Source organism: Triturus cristatus, chromosome 8, assembly GCF_964204655.1.
Source record: "Triturus cristatus chromosome 8, aTriCri1.1, whole genome shotgun sequence".
Classification (NCBI taxonomy): domain Eukaryota; kingdom Metazoa; phylum Chordata; class Amphibia; order Caudata; family Salamandridae; genus Triturus; species Triturus cristatus.
In genome coordinates this window covers 159,840,898-159,853,649 of record NC_140591.1, presented here as the reverse complement: position 1 = coordinate 159,853,649, position 12,752 = coordinate 159,840,898, and the positions used below count along the sequence as shown (strand labels likewise).

Below are 12,752 nucleotides of genomic sequence, written 5' to 3'. Positions count from 1 at the left end.
CTGTTGACGGGGTCATTTGCTTAAGTGTTTGGCGGTGTTCTAGGATTGTACTAAGTGCACTACGCCAAAATCTTTCCAATACAATAACATAAGCTGACTCAGAGTACCGCAGATGAGACTAATCCCTGGATCAAGTACTCTTGTACCATCTAACTTTACTAATCAGATGATTAAATCAGGCTGTTTAAAAAGGAAAAAAAAATGGTTTGCGTGTGGCTGGGCAGTGACTGTAGCTATCCAATAACTGACGTGCCTGGATTAAAATAGTCAGTGAAATAAATGACTTGTACAGCTATTTTTGGATCAGCCATCGGTGAGACTGCTTGCTTTATTGTATGTTCTGGAACTTTGGAAGCATGCTACTACACAATGACAGTAAATGTCAGACAACTAAGGAAAAGACAACAAATGTGTGAGCACACACCCAGTCACCTTCATCCTAATCTGGGGACTTGACTTCATCAGAACCAAAATGTCACGGTCAAGCCCCTCCCATGCCCCGCCCGAACCCCTCTTCTCTGTTGTCCTTCATGTTACTCACACCGCACAGCAAATAGCCACCCCCAAGTCACCCACGCGCACTCTGAAGAAAATTCAGACAGCACAATCTACACCAAAGAAAAAACACCACCCTATCACTTTAACCAATGGAGAGTGTGGGATTATTTCCTGTATGATGATCCCCTACTTGAATACCCCTTATTAAATTATATTATTTTATCTTTTGAAACCATGTCTACGAATTCTTCACAGAAGACCATCTAACAATTTCACAATCTATGCCTTGCTAGCAATTCTTTTCTATAATGCTTTATAGAATAAAGTGTAATATGCAAACGATAAATTAATCAAACTATTGATAGATAAGCTGGCGCCAAGAGATGATTCTTGCAAAAAAAAAGAAAAAAAGTGGAGTGAGAAAAGTGGAGACAAACGTACAAATAAAAGGCAGGCGTGTTAAGGAGTGCCATTTACAGACAGTGAAAAATGATCATGAAAATGCAACAAGCAAACAGGCTCTTGGAGAGGATCCCTAGTGGATTAGCATAAAGCAGAGAGGATTTAAAGAATCAATGCATTTAAAACAAATACAATTGAAACTGAAGAAACCATAGAAACCAACAAAACATACTTAGATACTAAGAAGTGGAACAGAAGGCCAAATAAAGATACCAGTAGAAGAGGTCAAAATACATTCAACAGCAACATTAGATGGATTGGCAGAAAGACGCTGCCTATAATCCATGCATGAGCCTATTAAAGTTTGAATAATAGCTGTTATGACAGTAAATTAATGAGTTTATTTTTCTCATTGTATTAGGTAAGTGTTAGCAACGAGGCCAGGTAACAAATTAAATTGGTTCAACAAAGGTGAAAGGGGAGCAGGAAACAAGGAATGGGAGCAAAATGGAGAGGGGTTAGAGATGACAGGTAGGATTTATTTGCCAATGAGAAGACATAATAGACAATGCAGGAAAAATTATTTTATTTTATAATGGGCAGCTGTCTGGTTTGCTAAATACATCTTTGAGACATTCGAAAAACGTCTCTGGGATTACATTACTCATGTTCCTGACCATTGACTTTGTGGTTTGTAGCTCACATGTTCTGTCTTTCTATTTGCTGGCTTTATATATTTTAGGTGTCCAGGGTGAGTCCATCCCTGCCATGGAGGAAAACCTTTTCGCACCAACTTCCCTTGTATTCTTCCACCAATGCACCTTAAACAGGCCTACAAATCTTGTTATTATCGTGTCACGTTTGCTGTGCATTCAAAGACCATTGTCAAATGTCAGGCTCTGTCTTGTGAGGGAGCTTGGTGTTTACTTTTCTTTCTCCGACCTCAAAATGAGAGAATGTATGTGACAATCTTGCTGGGGGGGGGGGGGGGGGGGGGGGGAGGTAGTAAAGGGTTTTTTTCTAGCACACCACAACATTTAAATGAAATGTGTAAGAATTTCAGAATAGCTCATAAACAGGAACACAAATGAAGCACTTTTTTTATTCTAAAGTTTGTTGTAAACAAATAATTTAATATGATCAAAACAAATCACACTAGGTGGTCATTTCCGCACATCATTTGTGTGCTGTATAGTTTTATTAATAAAACGAAGTTTGTGCATGGAATGTCATTTACATTAAAAAAATAATAATCTGGGAATGGTAGTGTGCTACCATACCATGCATACTCCACGCCAATACACTTTACTCTAATCCAATACACTGAGCCACTCTAATCAACTCTGCACCACTTCATGAGACTGCACGAGACTGCACTCTACTCTAAAACACTGCACTGTCACTGCACTCTTCTCTATACCATTCTACTCTGCACTACTGCACTCTACCTCTACATCACTCTATGCCACTGCACTCTACGACACTCCAATACCCCCACAGCTCTAAGCTTCACCATTCTACCTTAGGGCACTCCATGCCACTAACCTTTAGCCATGCTGACAGCAGCCAAGCTGGTGTACAACAAGGCTAAAACACATTTGTAGAGCCAATAGCACTTGAATAGGCGAGACCTACTGGCTTAGCCACTGCTTGTTTATTTTCTCAGTATTCTTTTTTTGCTTTCACGAGCCTGAGAGCTAAAGCGGTCTCTATCCAGGCTTTAAAAAAAAATCTGTGGCTCTTTCATTGAACTTCCTGAAGTTCACCATCGTGCATATGGGTAAATAAAGCGGGCTGACGCCATAACAGAAAAGATATTGAGAAAGCTTTTGGAAACAGTGCATGGATTTTAGGAGCTTCAGGCAAAACAGTATTTTGCAGCTGATGCACAGAGCATCCACTCACAAAACTGCTGTGTCCAGGTTCTTTTATTAGAAGTTGGCATTGCCTAGCAGTTGTACCCAAAGGCTACTGCCTTCCTTTGCCTTATGGGAGTTTTGGCCCTCTAGACAGGACAGCCCATCATTCTCAAACTACGACTGACTTTTATGTGCCTTATGTTCAATAGGTGCAAATGACAATATTATACAGCATAATCTTAACAAAATTATTTCGTTAAGTGGAACCAAATCGCCGAAATAACAAACGATATATTTTAAAACAGTTATTTTTATCAGCTCGAAGAGCCTGCTTCACAAAAGGCGGGGGGGAGCGAAATAAGTCCGAATTCTGATACTGCAGAATTATCCATCAATTTAAAAACAAATCTATGGTTTTAATGAGATTTCACAAATATATATATATATATATATATATATATATACACACACACACACACAAACACACACACACCAAAAAAAAAAAAGCGAAATAAATAACACATGCACGCATTCTCTTGCAAGACTATCAAAAGTCAAACTTCTCTTTAACTACTCAAATTTGCTATAAACTAAAGTCTGCACAAGGAGGGAAAAAACACACAAAAGTCGATTGATTTTCTTGATTTTTGTTTTCCACAGGAAGGATATTTTCCCAGGATTGAAACCCCTCCCCACCCTATGCTCATTAGATTTGGGGATATACTGTCCAGAGTCCCACCAAAGAAAATCCTTCTGCCTTCGAGTACATTTTCAAACGTTTCCGAGGCTGAAAACTGCCTAAAATTGGCGTTGGAAACCACTGCTGTTCACTGCCGTAGAACGTCCACACCCCTACTGAAAATAAAGAATTTCCATCACACTGGTAGTCTCACTAATCCCATTTGTGAGGGTGAAATCTCACTGATACAGAAATGCTTAATTTGAGCCAGTACTTTCCGGTGCTCAGCACCGGCACTTGATTGGTATTCGGTGATCGTCACCGACACCTAATTGTCAATACCATACTTAGAACAGTGCACCACATGGTGGCGCTGCTCATCTAATTTAGAGATTAGCAGAACAACGGTAATTTAGGACTAAAATATACATTAAAATTGATAATATCTGCCTCCCCAGCCATTCTTTTAGCTTTGGGGACCTGGAATAATCATAACTATCGCATTTACATGCGAGGGAGATGGTTACTAGTTGCTTTGGCAACCGTGACAAGGGCGATGGCTGGTACAAGCTGCAGTGGCCTCCTGGTCAGAGCCCTGGCATTTAATATTTCACAAATTAAGCACGATCCTATACCAGCACCAAAAGGTCTTACAGTGAACGTGCGCTACATAAACGACCTATAACATAAGAAGTTACCCAGGTGAATTGGTGTATTTCTTCACCTATATTATATTTAAGCGCTCCGACGACTGTAAGCATTCGGACCCCAGAGAGGTTTCACTGTTCGTTACCTTTAAAAGCGCCGTGCAAGGGTTATCAGTTGGTATGACGTCTCATTAGACTATTGCATCCAAGCTTTAAACTGAAGGCCACATGTTTAAATCCTGGTAGGGCCACTTGGTCTCTCATTCTTTGAAGTTTGATCAAATGAGTTCCACTGAGTTGGGTCACGTTAAAAGCACATCACCAGCGCCTAGAGCCAAGACCGTGTGTACAAGTGTGCTATGCAGGTGTATTAATTATCTCTATAAGATCTGAAGCAATGAACCCAATATATTCATGACACAGAAAAGAAGTTGCACTTGTTGAGCAAACATCTAAAAAGCGAACCTGTGCACGTGTGCTTGGAGGGTAGGGAGGGGTGGGAGAACGCCCACACTAGGATGAAACGGGCAAAATCCACGAGTTGAGGAGATTTTTGGGCTGGTTTGAAATGGGGGGAGATTTTAGGTCAAAGGACCCAGGGGCATTGTTTGGTTTAGCAACAGATACCTCTTGTGATGGAGTGTAGATGTGCCGGAAGGGAAAGGCGCTTAAACGCAGGAGCTGTAGGGGGTGGGGGAGGGGGTTGTGGGGGCAGGGGAGATGTTGGCGTTGTGATTAGAGAAGGCGGCGTGGAATGTGGGGGGGGGGGGGGTCTTAAAGGAGGGTCTCCCATCTAGATGTTCAACGGGGTGACTCTGGAAATGTTGCTGGGGGAAATCAAAAGTCTACCTCCAAGGACTGAAGCAGCAGTGAAAGAGGCCTTCCGCTTGTTTCCAGTGTGTCTGGCCGTGGAACACCTGCGGTATATTTTCAAACACACACAATAAAAGTATAGATCAGAAATACAAAAGCAAAGGAGTGGTCCAGCAGCCCACACCAGCACTGGCACCGAAGTGTACTTTTTGTCAGTCTGCTACACGTGTTACGTGGCCGTTCAATGCTTCATGGATTGGGAGAGCTCGCCCACAGCTCTTGCATTTATGTATTTTATTAGGAGCAGTGTTGGAAAATACTAAGATGGAAAGAAAGCCAAAAAAAAGACCTAAAAATGAACTGCATGCTGGAATGATACAATAAGATGTAAAGACAGCTTAAATCGTAGGTGTAGGAGAGTAGGGTCTGCTATCCTATGGTCACCCCAAATTTTTGCTTTTTGCTTCACTGGTTTTTGACATATTGAGGCTGTGGGCCTGCCAATCAGACCCCCAGCCTGCTGTTCTCTCTACTAAATTAAAACTATGCACCCTAGGTGCATAACCAATTGGAAGTGGATCACCCTGTCAGCCCCTGTACCAGTGTACACTAGGTACCCAGGGCATTGGTGTACCCAAGGCCTGCCAGGGGCTGAAGCATGTATTATGCCACCCCAGGCTTGGCCTAACAATTTGACACAACTGGCTGATCACTCAGCTGGGGTAAGTTGGTGTAATCACCTCTTACTTAGGTGTAGTATACCTATACCTAACCTTAAATGGGACACCTGGTAACCTATAAGTCACTCCTATGGCAGGCCTTAACAATCCTGAAGGCAGAGTGCTTGGTTCCATGTGAGATGGTGCTCTGGCATGAGCTGAGCCTGTCTGCAGTGGTCGGAACAACTTCCTTCTACTGTTTCCAGATATCGTCATACCATATACTCTTAAGTGCATTATGAACCTCGCGGTTAAATGCTATCTTTGGTTTGGCTTTATCAAAACATGTCGAGTAAGGTGTCATACGAATTGGAATACTAACCCCTCGCCAATTCTGGCGACGGGGTTAGCATTCCACCCTTCTAGAGGGACACGACATGTACAGTACCTGAAACCCGGGTAAAATCAGACATAGCCTCAGCTCCACAAAATGGATGCTGCCACCACGGACACAAGTCTGCCCTCCTGCTGCTGGGAGTCTTTCCAGCTTGGGAGGTGTGGACAAAGGGTTTCCTGCCAGGGGAGGTGCATGCACCACCCCAGACAGGATTTTGTGTATTGGTCAGGTAGGGCTTGAAAGAAACCAGACATGCCTGTGGCTCACAAGGAGCCTCGGTGCATATGCCAGTTCAAACCGGTCCTGGTGCACACCAGTCCCGGGCCTGGGGCGAGCTGGACAAAGGATTGGGGGTGTAACCACCCCCCTTCCTGGTCCCACCCATAGGGAGGGACCTAGCAGGTAGTCCGGCCCCTAGAATCCGCTTAAAGGTAGGAGCTGTGTCCTAAGACTTCAGACATCCTGGAATCAACTTGAAACTAAGAAGAAGACTGGAACTTCGACATTCTGCTGCACAGAAGACTGAAGGAAGCACCATCCAGCGAATCAACGTCTGCTTTGCCGCCGCCTCCCGCCGGAGCCCGAGCCCAGAGACTGACAAGACCTGGACCTCCAGACCTCTCACCGCCCGATCCACAGTCCCTGAAAAGAGGAGACCCGTGGAGGCACCAAGACACGTGGAGCCAGCCATCTTGAAACGACCACGACAAGCTGACAAGTGCAACAACCGAGGCTCCCTCCAAGTTGTGCTTTGGGATCTGAGAAGCCCAACCCTCGAGCAGTATCTGCACCAAAGGTGAGCCCTCCAGCATCTCCACGATCTGCGTGGGGCCCTTCTGCATTTTGCCACTCGACGCGCCTAACCGGTTGCTGGCCCGCTGGCTAGTAGCCATCTTGGCGACAAACTTTACAAAATACACCGCTGGTCTGGTTGCTCCAGACTGGCCCTTGCTCCCCTCCAAAGGAGCAGTCCTTCTGACCTTGCTGGTCAGAACCATCAGCTTATTTCATCTCCTACAACAATTGCTTTTGCCAAGGCTTGTTTGCTTCGATCAAGTCGCCGACACCGCCGACAGCGAGAGCCTGCGTGGGACAGCTCGTGAACCGACTCCTGGACGTCGTCAACCTCCAGGGACCACGTGGCTGCAGAGACAAGCTACACCTTTCTTCCTGTTTGCACCCGACATTGCCTGGTACCCACCTGGTGCCACGCTGGTCACTGGCTAGTGACTGTGAACACTGTCCCCTCTGCTTACAGGTCTTCAACATCTCCGATCCACTCTTGGATCCACTGCATCTCTCCCGGACCGACCGCCTGCAGCATCTTTGTCTTCAGGCTCCACGGAACAGATAGAAGAAACCCGACGCACTTCGAGGCCTATGCACCCGCTTCCTGTGGGTGAGGTAAAGCTGGCACACCTGTGCCCAAGTGTAGTATTACATCTCTAGTGCCTGTGTTCCAAATCTTGAGTTCCTAGTCCATCCGGAAGATCCTCTTTGCAGTAACTTTGTACTTTTTACGCACCCATTGAAACCTATGGGAGCACGCGTGTGACTATTTGCTCTGCACACGCCACCCGTGGACCTCCTGGTCACTAACTGAAGTTAGCTCCTTGTAGGCCCAGCGATTCTAGAGGCCCTAGGCCTTTTCCCTTTTCTGTTCGTGGTACTTATACCACTATTTTAGTATATGGTTCGAGCGGCCACCAGGGCCTATCCATATAAAGTGCAACTTCTGTGTATTCTACTGTAATCTTGTTTGACGATTTGTGTTCCTGTGCTCATAAAGAGACTAGGGGTTACTTTGAGAAATAAATACATATATATTTTGAATATATATCTGTGTGGTGTCCTTTCATTGGTATAAAAGGGGGTTCCATTTGGTAAAACAGCTGGCTTAACACGCTTCACGAGTTTAGCCTCAAAGACTGCTTAGCCTACGCTACCACTAGGGCAGCTAGTCCGAAAAGGTTGACTTACAACCACACCATAAGGGTTGCTTGGCATGGTACAAGGTGATCACTTTAACTAGTGAGCATCATATACCAGGCCAACTTCTCACAGTAGGCCAAACCTAAAAAATAAACTGCATGCTATCAACAATGTAGTTCCAAAGGGGGGGGGGGTTAAACTGCTATTCTCGAGCAACACCAGAACGCAGGGCTGTGGGTATGGGGGCTGCACTGCGGCTACGGGGGCTGCACTGCCAACTCACAGGGGCCGGCCTGTGTTTTGAGTGATACAACAAACAAATGATGGACGGAATGCTGACAATGCAGACATTCTCCCCCAGTCAAGAGATCTGGGTTAAATCCATTGTTCTTTTGCCCACTATGCCACCCCAGTTTAGACATCGCCATATGCAAATCAGTCTTGACCCTGTGCCTCATGGGAACAGTCCAGCCCGAACTGCCAAGCCATGTCTTCCCTGGACCGGAATCAAGCATCCTAGGACCGGTTTCTGGCTATCAGCCGTCATCAGCCAGGATAGCTTGACTCCAGTGGCGTAGTGAGCACGGGTCCCACGTCTGGGAATACCCATCCCACTTAGGGCGAAAAGCGTTACAACAAACAAATGATGGACGGAATGCTGACAATGCAGACATTCTCCCCCAGTCAAGAGATCTGGGTTAAATCCATTGTTCTTTTGCCCACTATGCCACCCCAGTTTAGACATCGCCATATGCAAATCAGTCTTGACCCTGTGCCTCATGGGAACAGTCCAGCCCGAACTGCCAAGCCATGTCTTCCCTGGACCGGAATCAAGCATCCTAGGACCGGTTTCTGGCTATCAGCCAGGATAGCTTGACTCCAGTGGCGTAGTGAGCACGGGTCCCACGTCTGGGAATACCCATCCCACTTAGGGCGAAAAGCGTTACAACAAACAAATGATGGACGGAATGCTGACAATGCAGACATTCTCCCCCAGTCAATAGATCTGGGTTAAATCCATCGTTCTTTTGCCCACTATGCCACCCCAGTTTAGACATGGCCATATGCAAATCAGTCTTGACCCTGTGCCTCATGGGAACAGTCCAGCCCGAACTGTGTTTTGAGTGAGTCACTCATTCTTCTGGGAGATGGAAGGGCACGAGTTTGTCAGCACTGACTTGCTGCAGAGTCAGCAGTTCCGTGCATCCATGTCAGTGGGACCAAGAGCAGCGGACGTGGTGCACGAGGGCTGCAGCAGGTCGGATTTTCAGGATGACCGACAAGCTTCATGTTTTGAATAGCTCTACCTACTTGTATCTCTGGTGGCTATCCTAAAGCATGGTAATTCTCCGGCCCTAGTGCACCAACCTTGGAAACCCCATGTCTAGAATGGATCTGTGGTACCCGATTCAAAAGGTCACAGAAATTTATTGAGGCGCATTGCCCACTGAGCAATAGACTGCCAGGATACCCTCCTGCTTCAAAGCTTGCAGGTGGTCCATGGAATGGGGATCCCCTTGCGTCAATCCTGGCTGCAGGTGTTGCACAAGCTCTGATGTTTAAGCTGAAGTTCAATCAAGAGGGATGCAAGTTCCAGAATGCAAAGTGTTACGAGATTTAATGTATATATATTTTTTTTTAAAGGAGTACTGCTGGAGGTGTCGCATGATTGAGTGCCACTTGGCAGCTGTGCCACTGTTAAGAATAAAGTAACTGCATGGCAGGTCCAGCATCACATTTAATAGCCCGTATCAACAGCCATGCAACCACACCGCAAGTTTCTTAGATGCTGATCAGCCACATGCAAACAATTCGCGTGGCCAGGTAACACCAAACTAGCCATTAATACAAATACCATATACACTTCCTTGTCGATGCAACAAAGATCCAGGCGTACTGCAAACCGCTCTCACCAGGTCCAAACGCGCGTGCAAGCTCTGGCTCGCAACTAGTGAGACTAGGCACGCAGCGCCCGGAATCACAAGCGATCGGGCAATGCTTGCGGCTCCCGGATTCACAGGCGATCGGGCAATGCTTGCGGCTCCCGGATTCACAGGCGACCGGGCAAGGCTTGCAGCTCCCGGATTCACAAGCGATCGGGCTCCAGCTACCAACTGGTCAGACTGGGAAGGGGGTCAGACAGTTGCCGTTACCTGGTTGCATAAGCCATGCACGAGCCGTCTTGCAACCGACTGGAAAAGCCATGCTGCCTCTGGCCTGCAAACACTGAACTCCGCATAAAGGCGACAGCGGTAGAAACGTCCTATACAAAAGGAAAGTAACTCAAGGCAACGAAAAGCCGTAGAACCCAGATCAGAAACTACAAAGCAACTCCATGCAGGAACGTCTGTCACTGCTCCAATGCAGAGCTGCAGGATCGGAAGTGAGCGCAGTACTTTTATAGCGCAATCGTTGACAAAGCAAAAGAGCACTAATTATATATATATATATATATGCTCTAACATCTGTATAGGGTACAAGCAGGAGGGGGGCTCATGGACTGTGTTTCCGACACCATGCCGCCACAATATAGCGCCTAAATAAAGTTTTATTGCTGCAGTTCCAACGAGTAGCCTTCCCGAAGAACAATGACAAAAAGTAACTGTAAGGGCTATGCAAATTGTTCATTTGCCTTTGTTTATGCTCACCGAGTTATCCAAGTGTCACAATGAGATTCTACTGTCGCCAGTTTCATGATGAGAGCATGTTATCGATCTAAGGAACCCGAGACCGAGTCAAAATCAGAACCAACAACCCACAGAAAGATGTCAGCATTAAATTTAGAACCAGCAACCCACAGAAAGATGTCAGCATTAAATTCCGTTGCCTGCGTGCATGTCCGATATAATTCTTTCGCTGTGCAAACAGCACACGAGGTTAAAAACGCTGACGTAGCATGACAACTATGACAAGACGGTGTGACGCAAGCTCCTGCGCCACATGGGGTCCCCATCCCTTTAGGGCCCCCCCCCCCCCATTGAACAAGGCCCATGCATATCTGTGATATATAAGAGTCGGGGGGGGGGGCTTCCTCAGGGTTTGCAGAGGTGAGGGGCATTATTTTGCGTCACGCCCGTGGCGTGACGGGCACAAACAGCAGGGTTACAACAACTACACACTTCCAAAGTCTACTGCTAACACGTTACACGACGCTTACTACAGATTTGGAGCTACACAACGAAAAGAAAACCTTGTTGAACTGACAGTACGGGCTAAATGCGACAATCTCCCGTGCCCCGAGATAGGGCATCAGTGTATTGGATTAATATAACAGGGCCAGAAGGTTAAAAGCACAAGTATCTGAAAGACACAAAGATCCCGTGCGAAAATGCAAGAAAAGTGACCACGAGGATTGCAAGTATACTGTGTGTGTGTGTGCGCGCCCGGGTGCGTGTAATGAGGATTACAAACTCGTTTTTCTTTTGACCATGCGGTACTTCTCCCATATTGCAATAATCAGGATAAAAATAATCAAAACTTCGCGATTGAATATTTGGACAGAACAAACAATTCAGTGACTAAATGCAAACAGATAAAATGTAGACACGGAAGAAGTTAAAGTGCATAAAATCTCACGAAGTGGCAGCTCAGGTGTGCAGCAACACTTAACCAGCAACGGGGGTTTCCAGCCGTCCCCGAGGCTTGCCGGGAACACAACTAACACCACAGCCGCTGCCTAACCTCAGGGGTGCGCGCTGCTCCAGCTGACAGAAATGACTGCACGCACATACACACATTCTTAAAAACTCAAGAGTGCGCCGGGGGTTAGACGCACGAAAACACTTCCATAAACCATGGTGAGGGCTCCATGCTTACTTCTCGTCCACATGAATGCTGGGCGGACACTTGATCGCCAGGTCGGTCTTCCAATGGACGTGCCGAACTTTATACACCTGCCCGAAGCCGCCCGAGCCGATCTTTTCCCAGTTGGAGAACTCGGCGCAGTCGAAGGCCTTGAGCAGCCCCATCTCCCCGGAGGACGCGCCCTCTCCCGCCATGGTCCCTGCTCCAGTGCCCGGCCGCTGGGCTGCTTCCCCGCCAGACGCCTGCCAGATCGCTGCGCCTCTGTTGTCTTCCCTGCAGCCCTGCTCTACCCAGGTGACTGGGGTGTGTTCATTAACCAGGCGCTGACGTCACTTCCTGCGCTGCCATTACAAATGCACCTTTGCACCTGAGAGAGTCCGTGGGAGGCACAACAAGTTCAAACTTCTCTCCGCCTGCCAGGTACTGCCGGGAACCCGAGGCTCGTTACTGCCACCTATAGTTCAAACGCGAGCCACTGCAGTAGATGTTTCACCCGCATCAGATGTCAAACACACGCTCGGAATGGTCATTCATCAGCGTAAATTCAAGGCGAGCCTTTAACTTTCCTGGTAGGTTTCCATCATAACTAAAACAGGAGTTGTTTCCAAGCATACTTAAGCACTTTGACTGACTGAATGCATGAGTAAATGAATGAATAGATTTTTATTGCGTGATTGATAAATCATGTCAATTCCTTCTCAATAGGCATACTTATGCTCAAAATGGCTATTTTGATGTACATCTCCCCACCCCCAACTCACTAAGAAGAGCTTATCTGAGACATTTATGAAAGTTTTTATTTTAAATCAGAAATGCCAGGTCAAAGGATTGGGCGGTTTATATGTACATTTAGTAACATTTTAAAACTCGCCATTTGTTCCATTAAAGCTCAGTATGCAACAACATATGGGATAAAAGCGGCAGATATGCAGAAGCATGCCTCCGAATTGCCCGGTTTATTGAAGGAGAGTCCGCATTAGGAGAAATGGAATAGGCATTTGCAATACATTCAAAGGTCACACTTTCTGACCACAAAGTCCTGCATAAGAGCCCTTTTTACCC

The 12,752-nt window shown here is 46.4% G+C and overlaps 1 protein-coding gene across 1 annotated transcript in view; it reads right to left on the bottom strand.

Annotated features, from left to right (window-relative positions):
- The window catches only part of RIPK4 (receptor interacting serine/threonine kinase 4), a 70,035-nt gene extending 58,036 nt beyond the window's left edge, over nt 1-11,999 (bottom strand). Inside the window, exon 1 of the mRNA XM_085621225.1 lies at nt 11,703-11,999. Coding sequence (XP_085477351.1) covers nt 11,703-11,884 — 182 coding nt within the window. The 5' untranslated portion in view covers nt 11,885-11,999. The remainder of the gene's footprint in view (nt 1-11,702) is intronic.
- Between the last annotated feature and the right edge of the window lie 753 nt (nt 12,000-12,752).